At 38.2% G+C, this 25,094-nt stretch overlaps 1 protein-coding gene and 1 long non-coding RNA gene across 3 annotated transcripts in view; one reads left to right on the top strand and one right to left on the bottom strand.

The window, feature by feature from the left end:
- SNX13 (sorting nexin 13) overlaps positions 1 to 11,214 on the bottom strand; it is a 136,634-nt gene extending 125,420 nt beyond the window's left edge. Inside the window, exon 1 of one of the 2 annotated variants that reach the window (XM_040472506.1) lies at positions 10,565 to 11,214. In XM_040472506.1, the coding sequence (XP_040328440.1) occupies positions 10,565 to 11,164 (600 nt within the window). In that variant the 5' untranslated portion in view covers positions 11,165 to 11,214. The remainder of the gene's footprint in view (positions 1 to 10,564) is intronic. The other variant, XM_040472507.1, reaches the window with a different exon arrangement.
- Positions 10,796 to 23,298, top strand: LOC121028661 (uncharacterized). Its single transcript, XR_005789371.1, has 3 exons — positions 10,796 to 10,908; positions 20,020 to 20,239; positions 22,635 to 23,298. It is a non-coding gene; the product is annotated as an uncharacterized LOC121028661 (long non-coding RNA).
- The last annotated feature ends 1,796 nt before the right edge of the window (positions 23,299 to 25,094 follow it).

The raw sequence follows: 25,094 nt of genomic DNA, 5'->3' as shown, positions 1-25,094 counted from the left end.
GCCCATTTCCCCTTATTCTGCCCACTTTTACCAGAATTAGACTACTCCAACAGTTTAAAGTGTTAAGCACTTAGGTACTACCCAAGAAAATGCATGAGATGTTAGTAATTAACTTCGGATGTAAAAATAGCTGATTATATTAATAGCTGCAGTCTGATTAAATATCCTGAAAAAAATATGCCATCTCAAATAAACTCGGGAAGAGAAATCAAGAACAAATCTAAAGTACAATATTATGACTTAAACAGTACATAACACAAAAGATCATATCTTAACAGCAGACCAATTACTTCCCAAAATTTATGTTAATAACTAAAATGAGATGACATTTTATTTCACACTACACTTAACTCTTCCATTAGCACTGTACAACTTCAATCAGTTTTATGATGTCTAAGCCTCAAATGATGGTGAATCCAAAAGCCATTCTCCACACATGCATAGTGTCTCACAATACAGGGGCGCCTGGGTGGCTCAGTCAGTTAACTGTCCAACTTTGGCTCAGGTCATGATCTAATGGTTTGTAAGTTCAAGCCCCATGTCAGGCTCTATGTAGACAGCTCAGAGCCTGGAGTCTACTTCAGATTCTCTATCTCCTTCTCTCTCTGCCCTGCCCTGCTCACTTGCACATGCGCTCACGCGCTCGCTCTCTCTCTCTCACAAAAAATTTTTTTAAAAAGTCACAATACAAAGAACCACACACTCTCTCAGGTGCCAAACCACAGCCAAGCTACTTAAAAGTAGTCCCAGGGCTCCAGGAGCAAAACCAATTCAGGTTTAAGTGAAGTAACTTACAAGAACTCCCCCATAATGCAGAGCTAAGGACAAAAGCAAAAGCAGGATTCACCTTGGGGGTTTCATAGATGCATCAGAATAAAAATGTTCCTCATGAAATTGGAGAAAACAGTACAATAAACCAACAATAGTAAATAATTCCAGCCTCCTTATGTGAGTATTTCATACTAACTTACAGATCATTAAAACAGTTCAATTCTCACAGTTGAACATAAAATTACTTTGGGAATTTCTCTGGTACATACTATTTCTAAATTTACAATGGAAGTATAGATGGGTGAAATGATCTAACAATGCTCTGTATCCAATAGTGACGCTGAGAAGAATTTTAGTCAAGAGATTAGGGCAACAGCTGCCCTCCTTGAAGGTATACCCCCCAAAATTTCCAACTTTTTAATATCCATGCCCAAATTTTACTCATACTTGCAAACTTTCAAGACAGCATTAGAGGTCATGCAAACTGTGACACACTCAACAAAACACAAAAATCAGCACTATTATACTATTAGATACAAAGCTTTAAGTTTATCTAGTTCAGGAATATAAATTTTAAATAGTACACATAGGATGATAATAAAAATCAAGTATCGAGGCTCCTAGGTGGTTCAGATGGTTAAGTGTCCAACTCTTGATCTCAGTTCAGGTCTTGATCTCATCAGGGTTGTGAGTTCAAGCCCTACACTGGGCTCCACTCTGGGTGTGGAGCCAACTTAAAAAAAAGAAAAATCAAGTATTAAAAAGATGCAAGATGAAATTCTAAGTTGTTTCTGCATTTGTAATTGGTCCTGCGAAAATAAGATCAATCCAGGAGCACCTGGGTGGCTCAAGTTGGTTAAGCATCCAACTTTGGCTCAGTTCATGATCTCACAGTTCATGAGTTTGAGCCCCACGTGGAGCTCTGTGCTGACAGCTCAGAGCCTGGAGCCTGCTTCAATTTCTGTGTCCCTCTCTCACTCTGCTCCTCCCCCACCCATGCGTGCACGCTCCTCTCTCTCTCTCATAAATAAACATTAAAAAAAAGAAGAAGAAACTATCAATCCAATCAGATTTTTACCTGTTGGAAAAATCAAGACAGAATTAATTACATTCTAACAAAAAAGCCTGGTGTTCAACTTTTTCTATTTTTCTGTTGTTGTTGTTTTGTGATTCCAAACAATATTCAACCACAATGCCCTACTGAAAAATGTCTAATAGACACTGACAGTAATTAATCCTTGAAGGATAATTAATGTGACAGCTTAAATTTATAGTAGACAGCTTTTGTCTTTTCACTTTTACCTTAACCTTACTGAAGGAAATATTTAACATTCATTCATTTAATAAATATTTAGTGAGGACACTAGGTGTCAAGCTCTATTCTAGGCACTGAAAACACAAATGTGAGCCACATCTTCAGTTTACATTCTAGTGGGGAAGAAACACAAAAAAGATAAATAAATGAATATATAGCATATGAGGGTGGAGACCAAGTGTTACTTTCACCAGGATAATGGGATTCAGCTGGATCCTTCAGCAGACTATAGAACTCTTAAGGAGATTTAGAGTATTTTTGGGGTGGAGAAACATGACAAATTCACAGATTTTTTTTTTTTTGCCTCTCTGTTCTCATATATAAATATATATGAATATATATATACACACACATAGACAGGCAAGATGGTTGATGCTTCAATTGCAAGGAGAAACTCATTTTAGAGCTGCCATCTCATCCAAACTGGTAATTCTACCTGGAGTTATAAAGCTAATGCAAGTAATTACCTTTTAATTACATATTCCAACCTTTTATTTCTCTTAATTTTCCATCCTTTAATTATGGTACTTGTTTTATTTTGACAAAAGACTTCAAGGCTTCAGCTGAGTGACTGCCCAACTTGCACACTTTAGCTCTGATAGTGAATTTTCTGAGGGCAGGTTTCAGATCTGACTCACCACTTCAGCACCAGAACTTCTTATGTGCCTACCATATAGTAGGTATATTTGTGTTTGGTGAACAAATTAATCCACAAAAATGAAAATCCAGTACAAGTTAAAACCAAAGCTCAATGAAAATTATCCTAACAGCTTCTTCTTTCAAGAAATAACTAAGACTGATTAAAAGTTTTCTTTTGTCACAAATATTTAAGAACATGTAGAAATGACTACTAAACCTCAAATAAGTAACCTTTTTCAAAATATTTTTTTAGAATTTGTTTCAAAAATTCTTAATCAGTTTACCAACTACAAGGGAAACTAACCTCATTACTAGTTTGCAAGACATGCTCTTGGTCTACTTTTTTTTTCTTTCACCTCTTCTAACCTATTGCCTGACTCCCCTATAATTACACCAATGGCCAGGGGGGCACCCTCTTTCTCAGGAGATCCATTCATTCCCCCCACTGAGCAGCTAGTGAGCCATAAACCTGGATGGAGCCTAGGACTTGAATTCACACTAGTGCAAGGCATACAGAGAAAACACCTGATATATTAACTACTAATATTTGTATAATGATTGGCAATTTACAAAGAGTTATATTCTCTGTACTCTCATTTTATCTGATCTTCACAACAATGTGAGAGCAGCTAGAAAGTTGCTATTATTATCCAATTTTATAAAGAAGGGAACTACGACTCAAAAATTTCAAACAACTTCCCCAATGTCACATCATAAATAAGTGAAGTTGTGACTCAGCCTTATATTACTTAAGGTTATTTGTATGTTGTCTCACTACCATGGTAGGTGTAACTTGTTTACAGACATGAGGATGCATTACCACGAGTCCAGCCTATCCACTCAAAATTAACCTCTTTTTAAAGGGGTTAAGATAGTTTAAAAGCTGTCCACTTGATTTAATTCAAAGTTCCCTCTCCTCTCAGATATTTAAAGCTCTGTAATAACAGGACACCTGGGTGGCTCAGGCGGTTAAGCATCCCCCCCGCTCCAGTCATGACCTCACAGTGATCGTGATCGAGCTCCATGTAGGACTCCGCACAGCAGGAACCTGCTTGGGATTCTCTCTCCCTTCCTCTCTGCTCCTCCCCTGCTCGCAAGCTTTTTCTCTCAAAATAAACATTTAAAAAAATAATAATAAAGTGTTGTAATATCAAAATTAAACCTGAGAAATAGAAAGCCAGTTTTAGATTACCATCAATAAAGAGAGCAATTAACGGTCTGTGAAACCACAAAATTTCAAAACACATTTAAAAAGTCACTAAGGGAATGCCATAAAGTCATCAAATAGCTAGCTAGTTAGTGACCAGCACTGAACACTCCTCCCCATGATAGAACCTATTTTCTCCCTCTTCCAAAAGTTCATGCTCCCTCCTTTCCCATTATAATTCGGCTAACACGGCTTAATTCCACCTGAAGCAAAGATCCTCTCATTCCCCTTTTCTTCTCCCTTTAAGAGATTTCTCTTTATTCCATAGCTAGAAATGAAACTGAACATAAGCAACCATGAGCACATTTAACATAACCAGATTAATACAGAAAGCACACTACATAATCTGCAAAAGGCTATATATGTACTGGTAGTTACTACGTAAAGAGATGAAAAGCCAATACATTTTACAGGGACCATATGACATACAACCAATACCTGTAATCTTTAAAACTACAAACACTTCTACTTATTTCTCAGTTCTTCTCCCAAATTTAATTTCATATTTCCTCAAATAATTTTATAAATGTGTAGCAATGAATGTAACACTTTAACCATAAACATACCATAGACTAGTTAAGAAAATATTTTTTATCAATGTCTATGGAAAACTGGTCAACAAACTTTAAAACAATCCATCCAAACAACAGAGTCATATACACTGATATCTCCCTATTTAGGACCCCCAAGGATAGTTATGAACATCTAAAACCTGTATTTTAGTATTTCAAAATACCAAATGGAAGGCATGTTCAATATAAAGCTACAGGGCTTAACTAAAATGTCACATATATTTGCTTCTACTTGCAATTCAATCAACTAGCTAGCTACTGATCAGGAGGGAAGGGGTTTATGTGTGCTGGATTAATAAAACATAATGAAAGTAATTATGAATGTAATTTATTTATAAGCTCTGAAAATCTGGAATCAAAAGGGAAAAAATAAAACAAGCCTTTTAAATTTCTTTTTTTTTTTTTTTTGGCGGGGGGGCCGCCTGGGTGGCTCAGGCGTGTCCGACTAGCTCAGGTCATGATCTTATGGTTCGTGAGTTCAAGCCCTATGTCAGCTCTGTGTGACAGCTTGGAGCCTGGAGCCTGCTTCAGATTCTCTCTCTCTCGCTCTCTCTCTCGCTCTCTCTCTGCCCCTCCCCTGCTTGTTCACCCTCTCCCTCCCTCCCTCTCTCTCTCTCTCTCTCTCCCTCCCTCTCAAGAATAAACTTTAAAATTTGTTTTTAATTTTTTTTTAAGTTTTATTTTTAGGTAATCTCTACACCCAATATGGGGTTCAAACTCATAACCCCGAGATCAAGAGTCGCACACCCTACTAGTGACTGAGCCAACCAGGCATCCCACCCCTTTAAAATTCTTGAGAAATGGTTGGCAATATTCAATTTGGCTTATCAAAAGATGCTAAACAATATTGTATGTACAGTTACAAGCCAGTCTCATTCTAGACAGTGATGTCCTTCCACTCCCCTTACAAAATCTCTTTCCTACTTTTTAACATCCTTTAAATGCCAATTGAGGCTACAGTTCTTATTCTAGTTAGTAGCCTTTACAATATCATTAATTAATCATTTTAAAAATTGCTCATGCAGTTTAAAGATTAACCCATCCCAAGAATATTTCTCTTAACCAAATCAAGTCATAATTTTTTACTAAACATTTATGATGGGCAAGAGAGTGTGTGTATGTGTCTTTCAAAAGAGCCCTGAACGTCCAAAGACCTTTCCTTGCGGTACAACTCATCACATCTCAGGATTTCCCATACAAGAAATTCTCTAAGTCTCTGCTATTACGGTTCTCCAAAGAAACAGAAACAACAGGAGATATAGATACAGAACTTTTTTAAGGAGATTATGAGGAATTGGTTCCCATGATGACAGGGGCTGAGAAGTCCCACCATCTGCTATGTGCAAGCTGGGGATCCAGGAAAACTAGTGGTAATTCAGTCCAAAGGCCTAAGAACCAGGGAACTGATTTAAATCCCTGGGGGCAGGAGATGAAATAAGATGTGATGCCCAGCTCAAGCAGTAAGGCGGCAGCGGGGGGGGGGGGGCGGGGGCCGCCCGCCTGGCAAACTCCTCCTCCCTCCATGTGTCCTATTCTGGCACTCAATGGATTACATAGTTTAGATAGTGAGCATCCACAATGGAAGAGCAATCTACTTTAAAGAGACCACTGACTCAAATGCTAATCTCATCCTCATCCAGTACACCCTAAGAGACACACCCAGAAATAATGTTTAATCTTGACCCTCTGTGGCCAAACTGACAAAATTACCCAACACATGGTTAAACAACTTTGCCATACAATGCAAATTCTATCACGTTCTTTGAGAGCAAATCACCTATCAAAAGCTATGAGAAATCCTGAAAGAACAAAGCAATTATCTTCCTTTGTGCAAATATCTTCAAAATGTATTTGAAACACAAAATTTTATTCCGTTAACAACTATTAACCTGGAACTTTTAAAAGTGCTACAGAGTATATCTTTTCCCATCTGTATCATACTTGTTAACCACAAAATCATCAATTTAGTATTAATATCTAAAAACCAACAAATATGGGTGGCAGTGACTTAACACCAACGTAAACCTTTTTTAACATGTACTAATACCTCACATTTGCACACAACTCAAACTATTAAGTTTAAACAGCTACAACTTTTCACTCCATATTTTTAAAAGCACAAGACAAATGTCAACAGGCTGACTGATAACTGGGTGTTATGCAAAAACAATCTCCTGAGTATACCACAGCTCTGGTTCAAATTCAACACATTTTCTTGTATCTTCTATAGCTTTAGTTCTCTGTTAATAATAAATGCTCAGGGGCGCCTGGGTGGCGCAGTCGGTTAAGCCGTCGGGCTCTGGGCGGATGGCTCAGAGCCTGGAGCCTGTTTCCGATTCTGTGTCTCCCTCTCTCTCTGCCCCTCCCCCGTTCATGCTCTGTCTCTCTCTGTCCCAAAAATAAATAAACGTTGAAAAAAAAAAATTAAAAAAAAAAAATAAATAAATGCTCAGAATAACCTTAATAGCTTTTGAAAAAAGTTTAAAAATGCGTTTAATGAAAATTCACTGATAAATATTTCATTATATTCTAATGATGTGAAAATTCAGATTTTAACAAATCCTTAAGTAAACATCCCAGACCCTAATTATGATATATGGAAATTTACACTTATTTTTAAAAAGAGAGTGGTGGAGGAAGAGTGGGTATGAAACAAATAATTTTCAAGTATACTATGACAAATAAGAGTAACATTAAGAGTAAGATAGATGTCCTAAAGGGCAAAGACAGAAGGGGAAAAATAATTTAAACATTTAAAACAAACAAAGCTGTCATCCCTATATGGAAAATGCAAAAGACACACAGATATGTCTAGCAAGTCTCATAAATATTTCAATTATATTGAGAATGAAAATAATACAAATTGAAGTCAAAAGGTTTAAATCAGAAACTATGTTACCTCCTCTTTTAAAAAATAAGGGCGGGGGGGGGGGGGGGGCCGGGGGCAAAAGAAGCTACCGGTGCTCTACTTTCAAATCACACCAATCTATCATATCACAGGTTTCAAAGTTCAATGTACATATTAATTTGCTCAACTGAGTAATTTTTCCTTGTAGCTTAGTATGGCCCTTAATTGCTCACATGAATGGTTTCTCATTTCTGAAAAGGTTTCAAAGATCTATTTTGACAAAATGCAAAACTGAAAAGTTTCATATGAATGTTTATCACTACTGTTACTATTATGTATCTATATACTTGGCATCCCTACTTTGGTTCAAAAACAAAAACCAAAAAACCTAAACCTAAAAATAGTATACTGATGACTATCGATTACAAAAGAAAATCAATGACACATTCCATACTGAGCCACAAAAACAGCACACAATTTGGAATAAGACGACCTAGGTATGATTCCCAGCTCCACCATTTGTTATATAATTTTAAGCCAACTGTTTTAACTCAGTCTCTGTCTTCTCACCTGGCTAATGAGAATAGTATCTCCTACCTCAATGCTGAGATGCAAAAGACCCAAGCAGATAGTACCACTCACCACTTTCTAAGCATAGTATACACTTGTTGAACAAGAGAATCTTCTGTAACACAGCTCGTAACTAAATATTTTGAAATCTAACATGAATTAAATCACCTCTTCACCTCCCCTAATGCCTCCTGATCTGTGTTAAAACTAAGAGAAGCAGTAAAATAAAGTACTACACTACTAATTTTTTAGTAACCAATATGGAGTACAATTTTATATCTACTATATTTCAAAATAGGACTATTTTTCAGACTTAAAAAAAAAAAGCTAAAGCAAGAAGTCTTTCTTAAGTAATGATAAGTCTCAGTTTACCTACTGACAATATTCAGACAAGAAATAGTGTATTATTAACATCGATCAAGAGAGCTGAAAATTACTGAAAGCTAAATAGAATTCTGTACTGAGTCAGGAGATGGGATTCAAGTTTCATATTTGCAACTAATAACTGCTTGACCTTGGACAAGTCCCTGGGCTTCAGTTTTCTAATCTATAAAATGAATACTAAAAACCAAAGATAAAATCCAAGTGCCGTTTAATCTGGGCCTTTCTCCGGAGAGGCAATCCCACATAGTAGTTAAGAGAATGGACTCAGCAGAACTGCCAATGGCTCTGCCACTTACAAGTTGCACACCAGTAGACACACAACGCACCAGAGGACACCTTATTTTTTTTTAATGTTTAAAAAATTTTTAATGTTTATTTATTTTTGAGCGAGAGGCAAAGCACAAGCGGGGGAAGGGCAGAGAGAGAGGGAAACAGAGTATCTGAAACAGGCTCCAGGCTCTGAGCTCTCGGCACACAGACCGACACGGGGCTCAAACCCACAAATCGTGGAATGACCTGACACAGAGGGACACAACCGACTGAGCACTCAGGTGCCCCAGCACTACAGTACTTCTTACTAGCATCAATGGTTTACTGTTTAAAATATTTCCCTGAAACACAAAATCGTTTTACAATACAGAAACTTAGAAGGCACAGTCCTTCCACATCAAGACACTAGCATTTTACTAGCAGACACGGAGCTCATATGACAGCATTACAACTTTTTACAACACGCTAACCTAAGCCAAGTTTCATCAAAAGATCATAAAATATCGTACTTTAGAGACACCACTGAAACCTTGTTAGAAGGCTAATTGTTCTCACCAAAATATCACAGTGAAGGTAAAAATAGAACTGCTACTTAGGTCTTTTTTTTTTTTTAACCTAATACTGCTAATGAAAACAGAAACTTATACCATAATCTCCAGGAATAAAATAAACTCCAGGATGCAAAATAATGTGGAATTTAAAAATATAAAGTGAAATGCAAACTATTAGAGATAATTAGTTCATTAAAGTCAGCCAGTAAAATATTTACCAGACACATCATACTCCAGGCTCTGTGCGTACATTATGTGCAAATACCAAGTGTGAACTTCCTCACAATTAATCAAATGGTAAAGGCAAGTAAATGCTTTTTCATCACATTTTCACGCCACAAAAGCCAGTCATCCACAAACGTTTTTATTTCCTTTAGGCCCAGGTAGGAAGGAAGACTGCCCATTAAAACTGTTTCCTTTCCTTAGTGCAGCCCACAAAGATGCCCAAACTAGTAGTCCCTGACAGCTGATACCAGAACCTTCACAGGACTTCACGCGAGTAACCTCTAAGACATTTCCTCAAATCCACAAGCTGCACAATTTATCTTCAGTGACGCTCACACCACCACATAGCACTACACCTAACTGTTAACCGGGGTCAAGTATCTGATGAGATCAATTTAATTCCTCCCCTGAACGTATTGCTAGTAAGGAACTCTACTTCTTCAAAAAGTCTGCTTTTTGCAATGGACATCAAGCACTAGAAAAGGGAAACTGACTGGCTAGTCATAGTTGCCCTACTTCCATTTCAGGTCCAAACGAGGAAAAAAAAAAAAAAAAAAAGCTGTTCCACGGAGAGTATCAAGGGAGCTTAAGCAAATCAAGAGTGTAGATGCTAAACTGAACTTTCTGATTCCTACGATTTAAAAAGGTGACAATGGGTGGGGGTTAGAGGGGGAGGTGAGATAACTGGGCTATCCAAGTGTGGCTTGAGAAAAAAGGTCCACTTCACGAAGTAGTCAAAGTAGGGGGTAGGAAAAACCGGTCTGGCCAAGTGACAAACCCAGGATGCTGACCGAGCTTGGAGGTGGAGGGCCCTGGAGGCCAGGGACCGGAGAAGGGAGATCTCGGGCAAACCGTAGGGGAAGAGCAGCACCAACGCAGAGACCGACGCTGCCACGGAGCAGCGTGTAAGGGGACACCACGAAGGAAACGATGAGTTAGGAGGTAGCGACAGCAAGAGGGTGGCCAGTGCCACGGGCGACGGGCAAGTGGCAACTACGAAAGAAGAGGCACAGCAGCCGGAGGTGGTGGGACTGTGTTGAGTCAGCACAGCTCCTATTCAGGGGGCACTTGTAGGATCCCCGTTGCTCTTCGGGCCCCGGGGCCCGCTACGGAGGGTCGGGACCGCGGTCAGGAGAAACGCTGTTCTCGGAAGAGCTGGCGCCGGCCCCTTCCCCATTTCACAGGTAAACACTGGCCGCCGTCGCCGCTTACCTCTGTTAACATTATTACACCCCGGGGAAGTGAGCTCCTCCCTAGCCTCGCCGCATGGCAACAGCCGTAGCAGCAGCGAAAACTGCCCGAGCCGCCGCCAACGGCCGAAACAGCTCCTTCAGTCGTCTCCCGGGCGGCGGCTTTACTCGGCTTCGCTGGCTTCCCCCCGGCCCGGCTGCTCGCGACGGACGCGCCGCCATCTTGGAAGAGCGACGTCCGCGTCTCTCTGCGACGTGCGCTTCCATTGGTGGGCGCAGGAGCCGCCGGCGACTCGTGACCGTCTCCATGGCGCCGGCGCGTGGGGAGGCGGAGGCGGGCGCCTCGCGGCCCACTCGGCCACCGCGGTGAGGCCTCCAAAGCTGGGTTCCCAGGGTAACTTGCGATTGCCGGTAGTAGAGACGGGGCCCAGTGTGAGGCCAGCCGGGGAGCGGGCGCGCTCGCCCTCCGGGTTGGGTCGTCCTCCGCGGCTCGCCGGCGTAGGCCGGCCCTAGGGTGGAGTGAGATGGGCAGAGGCCGAGCCTTCGACTGATGGCGCTGCGGACCTCGCGCGTCTCGGGAACTGGGAGGCAGATGTCCTGTAGACAAACTTCCCTCTGGCATTTCCTTTGCACAGCGGCGACCGAAGAGCACGCGGAGGCTCGGTTCCCTTCACGGTCTGGGGTTAAATATGATCTGAAACTGCTCCTCACGCAGTCCCTCTCTTCATGAACTTTGACAGAAACTTTCCTTTGTCTTTAACCAATCGTCAGCGAGCCCTCTTTTGGGGTGTGCGACAGGTTGTAGAATTGATACAGGCATATCAGCTTTACCCAGGATCCTAGCACTTAGGACGGTCGCTGATTAAGTGATTGGCCAGCGCGTACATCACAATGAGATCTTAGTTTTGCTTTTTCTAAGAGACCTCTTAAAAAAAATAAAGCCACTTTTGCTTTTAAGCTGTCATCTTTTACAGCTCTACTAGCCTCTGGATGCAATGTGTCTGTGTATCAGTGTGAGCAGATTTCAGCAAGTGGCATTGTAGCTAGTGCCAAGTTGAAATGGGACTGAACTCTGGCCCTCACTGTGCATTCAGAGAAGCCCCTGAGAGTGACACCATTCTGAATCTACCACTAGATGAGTTACAATATGTGGAGTTAGAGGCAGTCACTTCTACCTGAATTTTAACGAAAGTAGTTTACCTGAACCTGCTGTCAAAGCGTGTTGTTCTGTTGTGTGTTAGAAACTAGTTTAGAAGGAAATTGAAGATTTTCAGATCTGATAGGCAGAACCCTTCCATCTTTTTTTATGAGGGGTACAAAAGCACTTTGAAAACTAACGTCGTTCATTCCCCTTTTCCCGAATCTCCTTCCTTAACAACGGTGCTATTCTATAAAATGAAATTTGCTTAATACATTATTGTTATAGTCTCAAAATATTACAAACTTGTGTTATCTCTATTCTATTGTATCCTCCCCAAGGAAACAAAACTATTTAGGTAGTCAGGTAAAAATTCAAGAAAAACCCTCATTTTGCCCAATTCAACTAATTGAGGCAAAGTAGTTTTTGTATTGATACACATCTGATACATAATTTCCGTATTCCTGGGCCAGCAGAATTCTGACCTCTGCAACTAGTATTACTACTAGTTTTACTACTACTAGTAGTACTACAACTACTATTACTAGTATTGACAGATTAAGCCATGATAGGAAATAAGATTGGAAAATACTATCTGAACTAAGATATTAAGGGAAACTAAGAGATACTAGAGACAACAAGGAAGCTGGAAAAAGATACTGTTCCAACCTGTAAGTAAGAAAACAGAGAAGGAGACTTGTTAATATTTAAGATACCACCTAGTGAATTACAAGTGTAATTTAGGTGTCTAGCCTAAGTATTTAACTTTTTGCACATATTTTCCCATTACAGAAGTAATACATTTTCACTTGGTCTAAAGGTAGTAAAGTAAGTGTAGGCATTACTTGAGTTTATACCAACCTGTAATATGACCCGGACATGCTTTTAATATTTAAGAGTTTATCTGCAGACCTAGGAGAGAGAAAGCCAAAATCATCAGCTCCCAGTTTTCTCAGTGAGCGTCCTTTCTGTGACCTAAAAAACCTTATGCTAGCTAGCCTTGCAGGTCTCTCCTCACATCCACTGCTCTGACCTCATTTCTACCAGGCACTTTGTCCCAGCTTTCCTGCTCCTATAACAGCAAGTCATGTTCTTGACTTGGGGCCTTTGCACTAACTGCACTCTATCTAGGAGGATCTATCCACCAAATACTTGCATGGCTAGCCCCTTCTGTCCCATCCCTGCTCAAATGTCATCTTTTTAAAGAAGCCTACTCTGACCATCCCATTTAAAATGTTGCCTGTCTCTATCCTCCCTTCCTTGCTTTAGTTCATAACTCTTACACTTTCTTTTTTTTTTTTTTTTTCAACGTTTATTTATTTTTGGGACAGAGAGAGACAGAGCATGAACGGGGGAGGGGCAGAGAAAGAGGGAGACACAGAATCGGAAACAGGCTCCAGGCTCTGAGCCATCAGCCCAGAGCCCGACGCGGGGCTCGAACTCACAGACCGTGAGATCGTGACCTGGTTGAAGTCGGACGCTTAACCGACTGCGCCACCCAGGCGCCCCACTCTTACACTTTCTAACAGTTACTCTTTTTCTTATTGTCTGCCTTCCTTCCATTAGGACATAAGCTCCACAAGGTCAGGGATTTTTTTGCTTTGTTCATGGATGTTTCCTCAGCACCTATAAGAATACTGCATGGCACATAGTAGACACTCAATAAAAATTTCTTCAATGAATGGGTAAATCATTTCCTAAAAGACCTCAAAAGGAAAAAGCCTAATTAAAGTTGATTTTTTTAATGTTTATTTATTTTGAGAGAGAGAGAGAGAATGAGAGAGAACATATGAGCAAGTGGGGGGGGGGGGGAGAGAATCCTAAGCCGGCCTTGGGCTGTCAGTGTAGAACCCAACATGGGGCTAGATCATGACCTAACTGAAATCAAGAGCCAGATGCTTAACGGACTGAGCCACCCAGGTGCCCCTGATTTAAAACACAATCTTTACTGTTGAAAGGTTAATTTAAAAAAAAAAAAATTGACCATTATGTGTTCTTATTTTGCAATTATGGGGAAATTACTTTTACTGTCACTAGAATGCTAGAGAAAAGTTTATGACAGAATTGTGAGCTATGCCTTTTCCTTCACCTAGCTCATTGCTGATATTTTAAACGGTGGTAATGGGATAGGGGATAATAAAGATAAAATATATTCAAAACAAACCTTCTTTATCTTGGGCATGAGTTAAAATTAATTGCTAGCAAGGCAAGCAGAAACTGATTAAGGTATGCCATTTTGGTGAGTTATGGAAATTGAGTTATATAGTTGGGAAAGAGAACGTTTACAGAATCCACTAGCTTAAAATAAGCACCTAATTTGGTACAGATTACAGTCGCATTCCATGTAGTCTTAAAAACATCATATCAGTTGTTACAGAGGAAACCTGGGACCAACTGATCTGAGACGTAGGGTCCTTTGGCTATCAATCAGAAATTCAAAACAAAACAATCCGTCTTAAGAAACACATGATAAGGATATTTACGTGGCTGTTACTGCAAAAGGTTTGATTCCCCAGTAGCACTGTCCAATCTGCCCAATTAACGCAGGAAAAGATGACAAAAGAGGTCAGAGGCAAAAATCAAGTGTGTAATGCTTTTCAACAGGCCACTGCCAGTGATTTCTAAACCCCCAAGCAACAATTTGGTATATCCAGTTTGCCTGGATATATCAGAGGAAAAAACTCTCCCAAGTATTCAGGTTGTCACAAATTAGCTACAATTCTTTTTGAGAAACTGAAAGAATATAGCATCAAGGTTTCAAGCAAATCACACCTATCAAACAGTTGTTACTTTTTAATCTTTTGGGGTTTTGAGCCATTTTATTAACTGCAGTTTCCTTGTAATACAATATCGTCAGTGTCAACTACACCTCTACTGAACATTAAATAGTACTACACATTCATTAACAAAGCCCAATATCAAAGCCAGTGAATTGGCGTTGAAGTAATGTACTGCCAACAGAGAAGACACATTCTAAGAACAGTCAACAGCAGGATATCCTGAGTCTTTGTTAAAGCTTTAGTAACAGAAAGCTGTAAACAGCAGTAAGCAGAAATTTGAGGGCATTTAAGAGTGATCTGAAGTCTAGCTTCAAATAGCCCAGTCTGTGCTTTTTTCTTACATAGTATTTTTTGAGGAAATACTGAGGCAACTCAAGCCTAAGAAACAAACAATATGAAGTTTTCCTAACAATAGATGCAGCTATAGCAAAATAATAATGTTGACATTTCAAAAGTATAAGATCACTGGCAACCTCAGCCAACAGTTTTTGAAATAAATAGTTTTTAAATAAAATAGTTTTGTTTTTAACATCACAAAAATTAGACCTAGAGCACTTTTCAAACATTTAATTCTCAAATACGAACACTATTTTTCAGTACCTAGGATAGGCCCAAGATGCTGTGGGAGGCATTTTGCATATAATATACTTAACAGTTGAAGAAGACTTTCACAGTAGATCTTATTACACTTTGAGGCCATGACAAATTTAGTGAATCCAAGTCATCTATCAAGCATATACGCTATCAACATCATTTGTCACTGTTAATGCTGGCTTCAATCAACCTGGCTAAGGTAGCGTGTGTCAGACTTCTCCAGTACAAAGTTACTTTTTCCCTCTTTCCATATTGCTCTACTCCTTGGAAGGAAGTCACTATCAGCAGGCCAGACACCATCAGCAGGGAATTATGAGGGTGGAATATCTACTTAAATGATTTGAAATTATTTTGCATGGGAAATCTTTCTCTTCTTCATTTTTTATTGATTCAATCATATGAGTAAAGATTCATAGACCTTTATTTTATACTTCAGGTTAAATCCAATACTCTTATTTTGTTGCTCAAATTGTCTATATTTAATGTATACCTAGACATATACATAATGTCTGCATATAGTGTAATCTATATTTAATGTATAAATAGTATACATAGTGTTATTCAATGTATGCATGTAGAATGTAGTCTATATTTAATGTATACCCAGACATATGCATAGTGTCTACATACAATGTATAATTATATGTAGTCTATATTTAATGAAAAAATATATGTGTGTGTATATATATAGTTATATAATTCTGTATAGTTGTATAATTCTGAATTATATATGTGTAAATACTGTATCTTCAAGTATATTAAATTGGTTAATCTTAAAAATTAAAGTTTTTCAATAATCATGTCCTCAATTTCTTATGTGAATCATAAGAATTATGATTAGCCTTTGACCTCCTTTTTTTGCCTTTATCCCAAGGAGGAAATGAGAAAAGGAATCCGTGCTCATAGACAGAACCCAATATGTCCCCATATTTAAGGCTTAACTCAGCTAGTTCCATTTTTACAGAGTAAGGGTGAAATTAAACACTGCTATTCTATTGTTCCCTACTTTAATAGCTTAACAACTAAGGTAAAAAAATAAGATCATTCTAAAAATTACTATTGTTTTTAAATGGTAATATGTTAATTGGTACAAAGTTAATTTGACCTGACTTCACCCTTGCATGTACAGTGATCTTTCTGTTTTTAATAAAAATTTTACATTTAAACCTATTAGTAATAGACATACACACAATTAAATTGAAGAGATATTAGACATGTGCCCCATAATATTGACTGCCGAATGTAATGAATATGAGCCTGAGAAGATTTACATTGTGGTCCTGTCTTTACTATCAAATAAGATTAAACCTTGGAAATGAAAATCCATCATTTGTTGAGCATAGTGTCTTTTTCTGTAAAGCTAGGAGATTAAAACATATAATTAATTTAACACTAATATACTGTGTACATGGGAGGTGTTATTTGAAGCATTGGACAATGTCCTCTGTCTCAACATCAAACACTCTTTAAGTTTTTTTCAAGTTTAAAACTGGTACTTAATGATAGCAAGTAAGTTGCAGTTCATTTTCCTATCACTTTCCTCCAACGAACATACTCATCATCACTGTTTTCAAAAACCTTGCTACAGAACAGAGGCACACTCTGCTGTGAACTCTTATGCGTATGGTAATAACTCCTTGAATTACCACCTTACCACTTAAAATAAGACACTTCCTACCTTATCATGGCAATGTGTGTAAGTATCCACGAACAGAGAAATCAGCAAACATGTCAAGGAAAGTCCTGGGCTATTAAAAAAAAAAAAAAAAAAAAAAAAAAAAAACAAAGCAAATACTCAAATAAAAGGAATGTGAAATCAGGCTATTTATTCCTGAAATCTATAGGGCATTCACCTAATTTGGATGGATAAGATTTATCTTGTTCACTAAATCAGCAAAATGCAGAGGGCTTCACATTTTATTTTTAAAAATAGATGTCCTTTTTGGGTTTTCCTGTTGCTGGGGAAGTGTTCTTTCTGTTGCTAACAGAGCTAAATGTTCTGCTTTGAATGGGAAATGTTTGTTTTTATTGGTAGGAGTAGCAGAAGGATGAATGAAGGAATCCATTAAAAAAAAAAAAAAAACTGTTGGGGCGCCTGGGTGGCGCAGTCGGTTAAGCGTCCGACTTCAGCCAGGTCACGTGAGTTCGAGTCCGTGAGTTCGAGCCCCGCGTCGGGCTCTGGGCTGATGGCTCAGAGCCTGGAGCCTGTTTCCGATTCTGTGTCTCCCTCTCTCTCTGCCCCTCCCCCGTTCATGCTCTGTCTCTCTCTGTCCCAAAAATAAATTAAAAACGTTGAAAAAAAAAAAAAAACTGTTTCTGTAAGTGAGATGTCTGCCTTCTGGGTAAAGGAATATGATTGGTTATTTACCAGATTCTTTAATAGAATCATGAAGTTGGTTTATTTGTTTACACATCATTTTATTCACTAAAGCATAAATGGACTAACTATCCAAATTGTAAAGATCACAGGATTATAGAATTCATACTGAAACATTTATTACCACTGAATTTCCAGTGGTTAGAAGGTACAAAGAAGACATTTATCATCTTTACATTTTTCACCTAATGTAATTTAGCTTCCAAAAAAAAGGGGGTAGGGAAAGAAATAAATGAGATCTGGCTTTCCCTTCAAATCTTAGTATCATATAATTAAAATGCAAGCCATCTTGCCCTTCATCTTGGTATATATTATTTGCACTGTTTAGGGCAGGAAGCTGATGGGGGAAATATCACAGGCAAGCAAATAGTATAAAATATTAGTTTGATATATACTGAGCTTAAAACTGCATGAAAAATGGTCATTCTGGCTATCCTAAATTTAACAATTACAAAATTATTTTTAATATAATTTTGTTAACCCCAAATTAAGTTCTATGTTATCAGTACCTTAATTGTGTTGTATTACTCTGTGAAAGACTGTAGATCTCCTAAACAAGAGCTTTTACTTTGTTTCAAGCTGTGTCTCTGATTAATTCATCAAATGTATTCTTCATGGTTATGCCAGAAATTTTGGTTACACTGAAATTCTGTGATGTGAAAATGTAATTAAGTTTCTATCTTCCAAATTTGATTTTGGTCTTTAGAAGCAAGTTTTTAATCTATGAACCATTAGCTTTTGGGAAAGAGGGAATATTTCATAATATCTGTCTAAATCATTCTGTGGCAGATGATGCTGTATTGACCTAGTCATTTCATTTTCCTCTGGGGATTGAAAAAAATTACAAATCCTGCCTGTTTAGGTGGGGTTGTGTAACTAGCTCAGGCCAATGGAATGTAGCAATCCTCCTCTCTCTCCACCTTCCAAGGTGACCTTGGCTGTTGGTTGAGGTAATAGATGGAGGGAACCACACAGGAGAACCCATCTATTAGATCAAAAAAGAAAAAAACTTTAGACTTTGCATGAGTGACAAGTTCTTTCGTTGTTGTGAGTTGTTGTTATCACATCTAGCAATATACACCCCAAATAAAATACTTTTTAACTCAACTCACTGGGAGTATAAAGTGTCTAACCTGAGAAATCCTTACCCTCTCTTCTGCCACCCAATTCCTGGGATGAGGGGACTGTTTTAAGTGATAGTACTTAAGAAGAGCCTTAGTAGTTACACCAGTTTTTAAGTAGAACTACTTTATCAAATCACAACCTAGTGTTACACATTAAACACACACACACACACACACACACACACACACACACACACACACACAGAGTATTTCTGGGAGAGGTGGACAGGCTGAAGACCCTGTTTCATCCGGTCTACTCAGAAAAGAAAACCAAGAGAGTTAATGGAAGAGGAAAAAGAGTGAATAAAAGACCAGCATGAACCAGAACGAAGGACAAGTTCCTCTTAAAGTAGTAAGAGCCTTCCCAGGGAGTTCCAATATGCATTATCCAAGGATGTGGCAAAATTGGGAACTAAGGAGGTAATATAGTCAGGTGGTTGGCTCGGGAGTTGTATCAAGGAATGACTGGTTAATTGGACTGTGGGGCAAGTTTTGCCTGGGGATACCTTACAGGTGGTCCTCACCCTGATCAGGAGAGTCTCCCACACTGAAAATTCACTCAGGAACAAGGGAACTAATGTTATTACACACCTCTGTGCCAGGTGCATTGGGTATCTTGTTACCTTTACACCTCAAGGTAAGTATTGTTAGCTACATTTTTTAAATGAGGACATTGAGACTCAGAAGTTTATTTAACTTACCTCAGAGTTCTGTGCTAATAGCAAATCAATTTGAGTCTAGACTTTTCAGATTTGAAACTTTTTTTTCCTGCTATATTTCCCACACACTCAGCCACAAATCTAGAAGTTAATGTGCCATTTGAATGTCCAATAAAAACTCTCTTTTTCTCAAACATTTCCTGCTTGTTGCAGCTTAGATCTCTTCAGGATCTCTTGAATTAAACTATAATGTATCTAACAATAACTTGTTTTTCCAGTTTACCCACTTTCCCCCCTCCCTCATAAAAGAAGAAATAAGGGTATGAACCCTATAGAGTTTTATCTGATTTTTTCTGTTAACTTGTCAAAATCTAACCATAGTTCTACTCTAACGTAAACACAATTTACCTCTCCTGATAGTAAAAGTTAATCTCATGTTTTTATTGAATTTTTCTCATTGATTGATATGCATAATACATTCAGCTAATTTCTCTGAGCCCACTTGAGGCCTCTTTATCACTGACATCATGCGATCTTTCTATGTCTGCCTCACGCCTATTGGCCTCTGGCTCAGGCTGGGCTTACACTGTAACCTAAGGGGATGGTATCCCGTCTGTGTCTTTTCTTCTGCCTCCCTTCCCCAGTGAAGTACCAGACTTGAGCTGTGTAATTTCTCTTCTCCTTCACTTTTCACCCTCAGAGACCTATGCTTTTCCATTTTCCTAAACCAATTGTATCCCTTCTCCTCAACTGTGTCTGACATTGATAAGTCTCTCATTAATCAACTCTTTCTCTGTCTCCTTAGGCTAACCCTTAGTCCCTAATGTCCTTATGACCATGGTCACGGGCTGCCTCTGAGCCCCACTGGAACTGAAAGGGATGACCTGTGATCTGCAACCACCAGTAAGAACAAACTACAGAGTACAGTTGTGTGCTAACTTCAACAGCATGTCTGTTTTGCTGCAGCACATGGACATTTATGAGAAGTTAAGTCCAGAGTTGATTTGCAAAGTCCCATTTTGATAGTAAGTTTATTACCAGTTTATTTCTGATTTTTCTCCTAAGCCCCAGATTATCTTTCCCTTATTTATTAGTCTCATTCATTATCCCTTTTCTCTTTAACCAATTCCTTAGAAATATCTTGGGAATACTGCATCTCCTAGAATCGTATGTTTTTCTTGGCTTATTTTAAGAAATACACTAAAATTCAAAATGTATGCTAGCTAAAACTGATAGGTTTTCACAATACAATGTTTAAAAGTAATAAATCTGCCCTCCAGAATACAAAATAATTACTGAATGACACAATTACTATCCAGTTTTCAACTTAACTTATTCAACAATTACTCTCATTTATCCATATCATGTATTCCTTTAAAGCACATGAGAGTTTTGAGTTGCTAGAAAGCTAGTAAGCAGATGCTTTTGTATTTGGTGCTAAAAATGTAAAAGTAAAGTAAAGTATCAAAGGTTTTCTCACTGTTCTTTTCCTTCAGTCCCATTTTTTGGCCAAATTATTTTCTCTGAAAGATGGCAGTCTATCTGAGATGAAAAGCGTGTTCCTAGTGTTCATTGTCCCACTTTGTCTAGTATAGTTTTTTAGAAGATTATTAGAATATGAAAGAGATTCCGATAGTTTATAATGCAATGAAGCAAAAGAAGTGAGATTTTAATCACACACATTGATGAAGGAGCAGAAAAGGCTTGCAGAGATTCTGCTTTGGCTTCCTTTTCTAGCTAAAATATAAAGCTAATGGAAATGACACATTTTGTAAGCGTGATAAAATAGGCACCTGATCACTTGCCCTAATAAAAAAAGAAAATGGATTTGAAAAATCTAAAATGGTGAATAATCTAAAACTTGTCAAACTGTAGAGTAAAGCCATTCAAATTTGAGCATGTTTAATACTGGATATCCACCGGTATTACTGAGTACACTATTTTAGAGAAATCATAGTGATGCCATAACAGAACCTTAATTTTGCATTTTAGCTCTCTATTTTACAGTAACTTCAAGTACTATTTCTTACCTATGCTTCATAAAAGTCATGCAAAGCATCACAGAGCTGGTTCAGCCTGACTCATGAGCTAGGGGCCAATTGTTAAAATTCGTGGAATTTTACTCGCCAGTTTTTAGATACAATCATTACTAAAAATTAAAGTCTATGAACTTACAATTAAATAAATTATATGTAAAATGAAGGCCATAAATACTCAAAAAAAAAATCTTTGCTTCCCAACTATTTCACTACTTTTTACCACTATCTGTGTTTTCGAGGTCATTTATGTTTATTGCGTGGGGAAAACAACTATAGAATAGTGGGTACTTCACATCTCTTCCTAACTCTTTGTTCGTGATGTCCGGGTGATAGCTGGAGACCAGCTGTGGAGGGAGTGTTTACACCAAGGAAATTGGTAAATACTACAAAATCAAGATGTGAGTTACTGTTTTGCTGATTTTCTAGAGTTAAGGAAGGGATCAAGAACATGTTGATAATGCATATTAAACCTGAAAGGTGTCATGACCAACTGTTCCATTGTAAATAACACACAAAAAAATTTGAGGAACTATTCTAGTATTCAAACACTACTATCCATTTCAGGAAGGAAGTTGCTCACACTGTTGACAAATGAATGAACTTCTGACATCTTACTTGTTAAAGAAAAATAAAATATCAACCAGTGTTTGTTCACACTTGTTTGTCAGTTTCAATCACAGTTGAGCTAGAATACAAGAATTCAGCAAAAATCGACAAAATCGTTAGAAGAGAGTTAATTGCCTATATGCAAATAATAAACAATATTGAACGTTGTATCTTTTTCTATATTCTTTTTTTTAACGTTGATTTATTTTTGAGAGAAGGAGAGAAACACAGCGTGAGTGGGGGAGGGACAGAGAGAGAGGGAGACACACAATCCTAAGCAGGCTCCAGGCTCTAAGCCGTCACCACAGAGTCCAATGCAGGGCTTGAACTCATGGACCACGAGATCATGACCTGAGCCGAAGTCAGATGCTTAGCCAACTGAGCCACCCAGGTGTCCCCTGAACATTGTATCATTTTAAATAAATTGTGTCCCACTCATTTTCTGGTATTGGTAAAATCCGTGATAAATCTATATATACCTATAAATATATGTGTACCATTTTTCCCCCCTGAAGAGCCACTTAACCAGCTTACCACTGTTGAGCACTGATACTCTGACCCCCTTCACACAGTTTCAGTTCAGCCATTGGTTGCCAGCTTATTCTTCCTCTCCTCCAACCTCACATTTGATTGGTTATGACTTGTAATAGTTCTCAAAGGTTGAGAAAGGTAATTCCTTGTTCAGCATCTCTATTACTTCAGATTCTTGATGTGGAGACCCAACAATGTCAGTTATAGTGTTTAAGGTGACCCATCCTCTTTCTTTTGCTTACAGACTCTGCCTCCCTTGCCACAGAAGTGGCCGTGGAACTTGCACCTGATTAATTTGAGCAACAGTGATTAGGGAATTGACAAGTGATATAAGCAGAGATGGAATCCCTTTCTGGCTTTGATACTATGTATGTTCAGGATACTATATTTTTGGGGTTGCTAAGTAGAATCTGCTGGCAAGTATGTTCTGTGCCACATAAAGGAGGCATATCTGCAGAGCAGGAGAAAGTGATATTAATATGTCAAGAGAAGTAGAGACAAGCAGAAATGAGCAGCAGAAAGAGTATGTTCTGGGAATGTTGAGTTCCCAGATCCAATTCTTTCTATAGGCATTACTTTCTGTAGCCATTTCTTCATTTCTATGAGTTATTTCAGTATCTTCCTAGAAACATGGACCACTACATTTACCTTTGTCTTAAAATAACATGAACTGATTTCCTCTTTACTTGTAATATTAGAGTCCCAACTAATACAAATCCCTGTACAGTTAATGGGTGGGCTTTGGCAAGTCTGCAAACTGCATGAAATTGTATGCAAGATTTTGTGTTCGATTCTAAGTGCACTTTGCACCCCCGCCTCCCGGGAATAGTTTTGTAGTTTGCCTCAGATTCAAAAAAGACCTATAAGCCCACAAAAGCTGACTTAAGTTAGTATGAATAAAAATAAACAGGGGCGCCTGGGTGGCGCAGTCGGTTAAGCGTCCGACTTCAGCCAGGTCACGATCTCGCGGTCCGGGAGTTCGAGCCCCGCGTCAGGCTCTGGGCTGATGGCTCAGAGCCTGGAGCCTGTTTCCGATTCTGTGTCTTCCTCTCTCTCTGCCCCTCCCCCGTTCATGCTCTGTCTCTCTCTGTCCCAAAAATAAATAAACGTTGAAAAAAAAATTAAAAAAAAAAATAAACTAAGCAAATAGCTTTCTGTGTCAGAATTTACTCAGAACATACCATACCAAGGTAGTTACATTCACCCGTGTATGGATTGGAGTCTGTCTTTGCCTGATGTTTTTAAACTAGATTCTAAGGCTTCCTAAGAGCTTTAAATACCAAAGACACTTATTTTTCATTTAATTCCTTCCTTGTTACTTTCTTCACATACTAGCCTATTTGTATATGTGTGATATTGTTAGCATATTTCTCAAGAGAGTAAAACGAGAGGCACTCGCTATTCACTTGTCAAACATCAAAGAAGATGAACATCTAATAAGAAGCCGCTATCTATATTCTAAAAAACCTTTAGACTTGACTTTTATCTACCTTTGGAAATAACCTTCAGGAAAATAATAGGGAAATAATATTATGCATTAAATTTAAATTTGATAAATACAACTCAGATGTTTTAAGATTACTTTCAAAAAGACTACTGGGTTAAGAAGCCAGTGAAATTAAGTTATAGGGCAGAAAGAATCTTCATTGAGGAAAATTAAAACTGGACACAATATAAATGAGAAAACAGTAAAATATAAGAAATCCATCTTGTTCTCTTGTGTGTTAGCTGTCAAGTGGAAAATAATTGTATGTGATAAAAAGCAAAATAAAGTGTTCCCAATACTATGTATTCAATACCTTTACTTCAGAAAAAGCTAAAGCAATTTCATAAGATGATTTTTGTCTAAGAAAGTAATTTATTGCTTGGATAAGCATGACACAGAAGGCTGTGCAGGCCCCACTTACCTCACTGAAGCAATATTTTGTTAGCCTTTGTAACAGTTCTGGTTGATTGTACCTATTGCACCAGAAGAAATTATTTAAATCTCATTTAAAATATAACGGCCACAATAAAGTAATGTAGTCAAGGTTTCTTTGAAAATATATTTGGTTTGAAAATTAAAATGTGGTACACTGAAGTTTCTAAGAACTAAAAGTACTTTGTCATCATAGCCAATAGACAACATTATAAACATCCTGTCAAGGCTGAAGTGAATAATGTTTAAGGCTTATACTGAATACAACTAGACTAAGGTATCAGGTTAACTGGTAAATCTAATAATGAAAGTTTAGGAGCTAAAGCTATCAAATCAACTGGACCATTTTAACAAAAATTTTACCACATTCCAACTTTACTTTGAGATGAAATTTAGTGTTGCTCCTCTAATCATGTTAATCATTAAGTTCCCAGTTGAGAATGATTCATAGATGCACAGAAAGAAATTCTATCTTTAATTCTAAGGCTACAGTAGGTTGTATCTATTTAATGGGTAGTCAAGCTAGTCTGACCTTTAAGGCTAGCTCACATTCTTGGAGTCTACAATTGTCTTTACAAATATTTCTTATACTATTGGCTATATTATTAATCCAAACGTGTACAAATAGATTGATAGATAAGCATGAAATAGAAAGGTATGAAGGCCCCGATGACCAAACAGACAATGTTTTGCCATCCTTTAATTTACAGCTAAAAGAAAGGTTTGGGTACAACAAGGCTAAGAGATTTGCCCCTGGATGTTCCTGTCCCCGGAATCCAGATTTTC

The sequence above is a fragment of the Herpailurus yagouaroundi genome, unplaced genomic scaffold, assembly GCF_014898765.1.
Source record: "Herpailurus yagouaroundi ecotype Mexico unplaced genomic scaffold, PumYag 100, whole genome shotgun sequence".
NCBI lineage: Eukaryota > Metazoa > Chordata > Mammalia > Carnivora > Felidae > Herpailurus > Herpailurus yagouaroundi.
The sequence above is the reverse complement of the archived record's forward strand: the minus strand, read 5'-3'. Positions and strand labels throughout refer to the sequence as shown.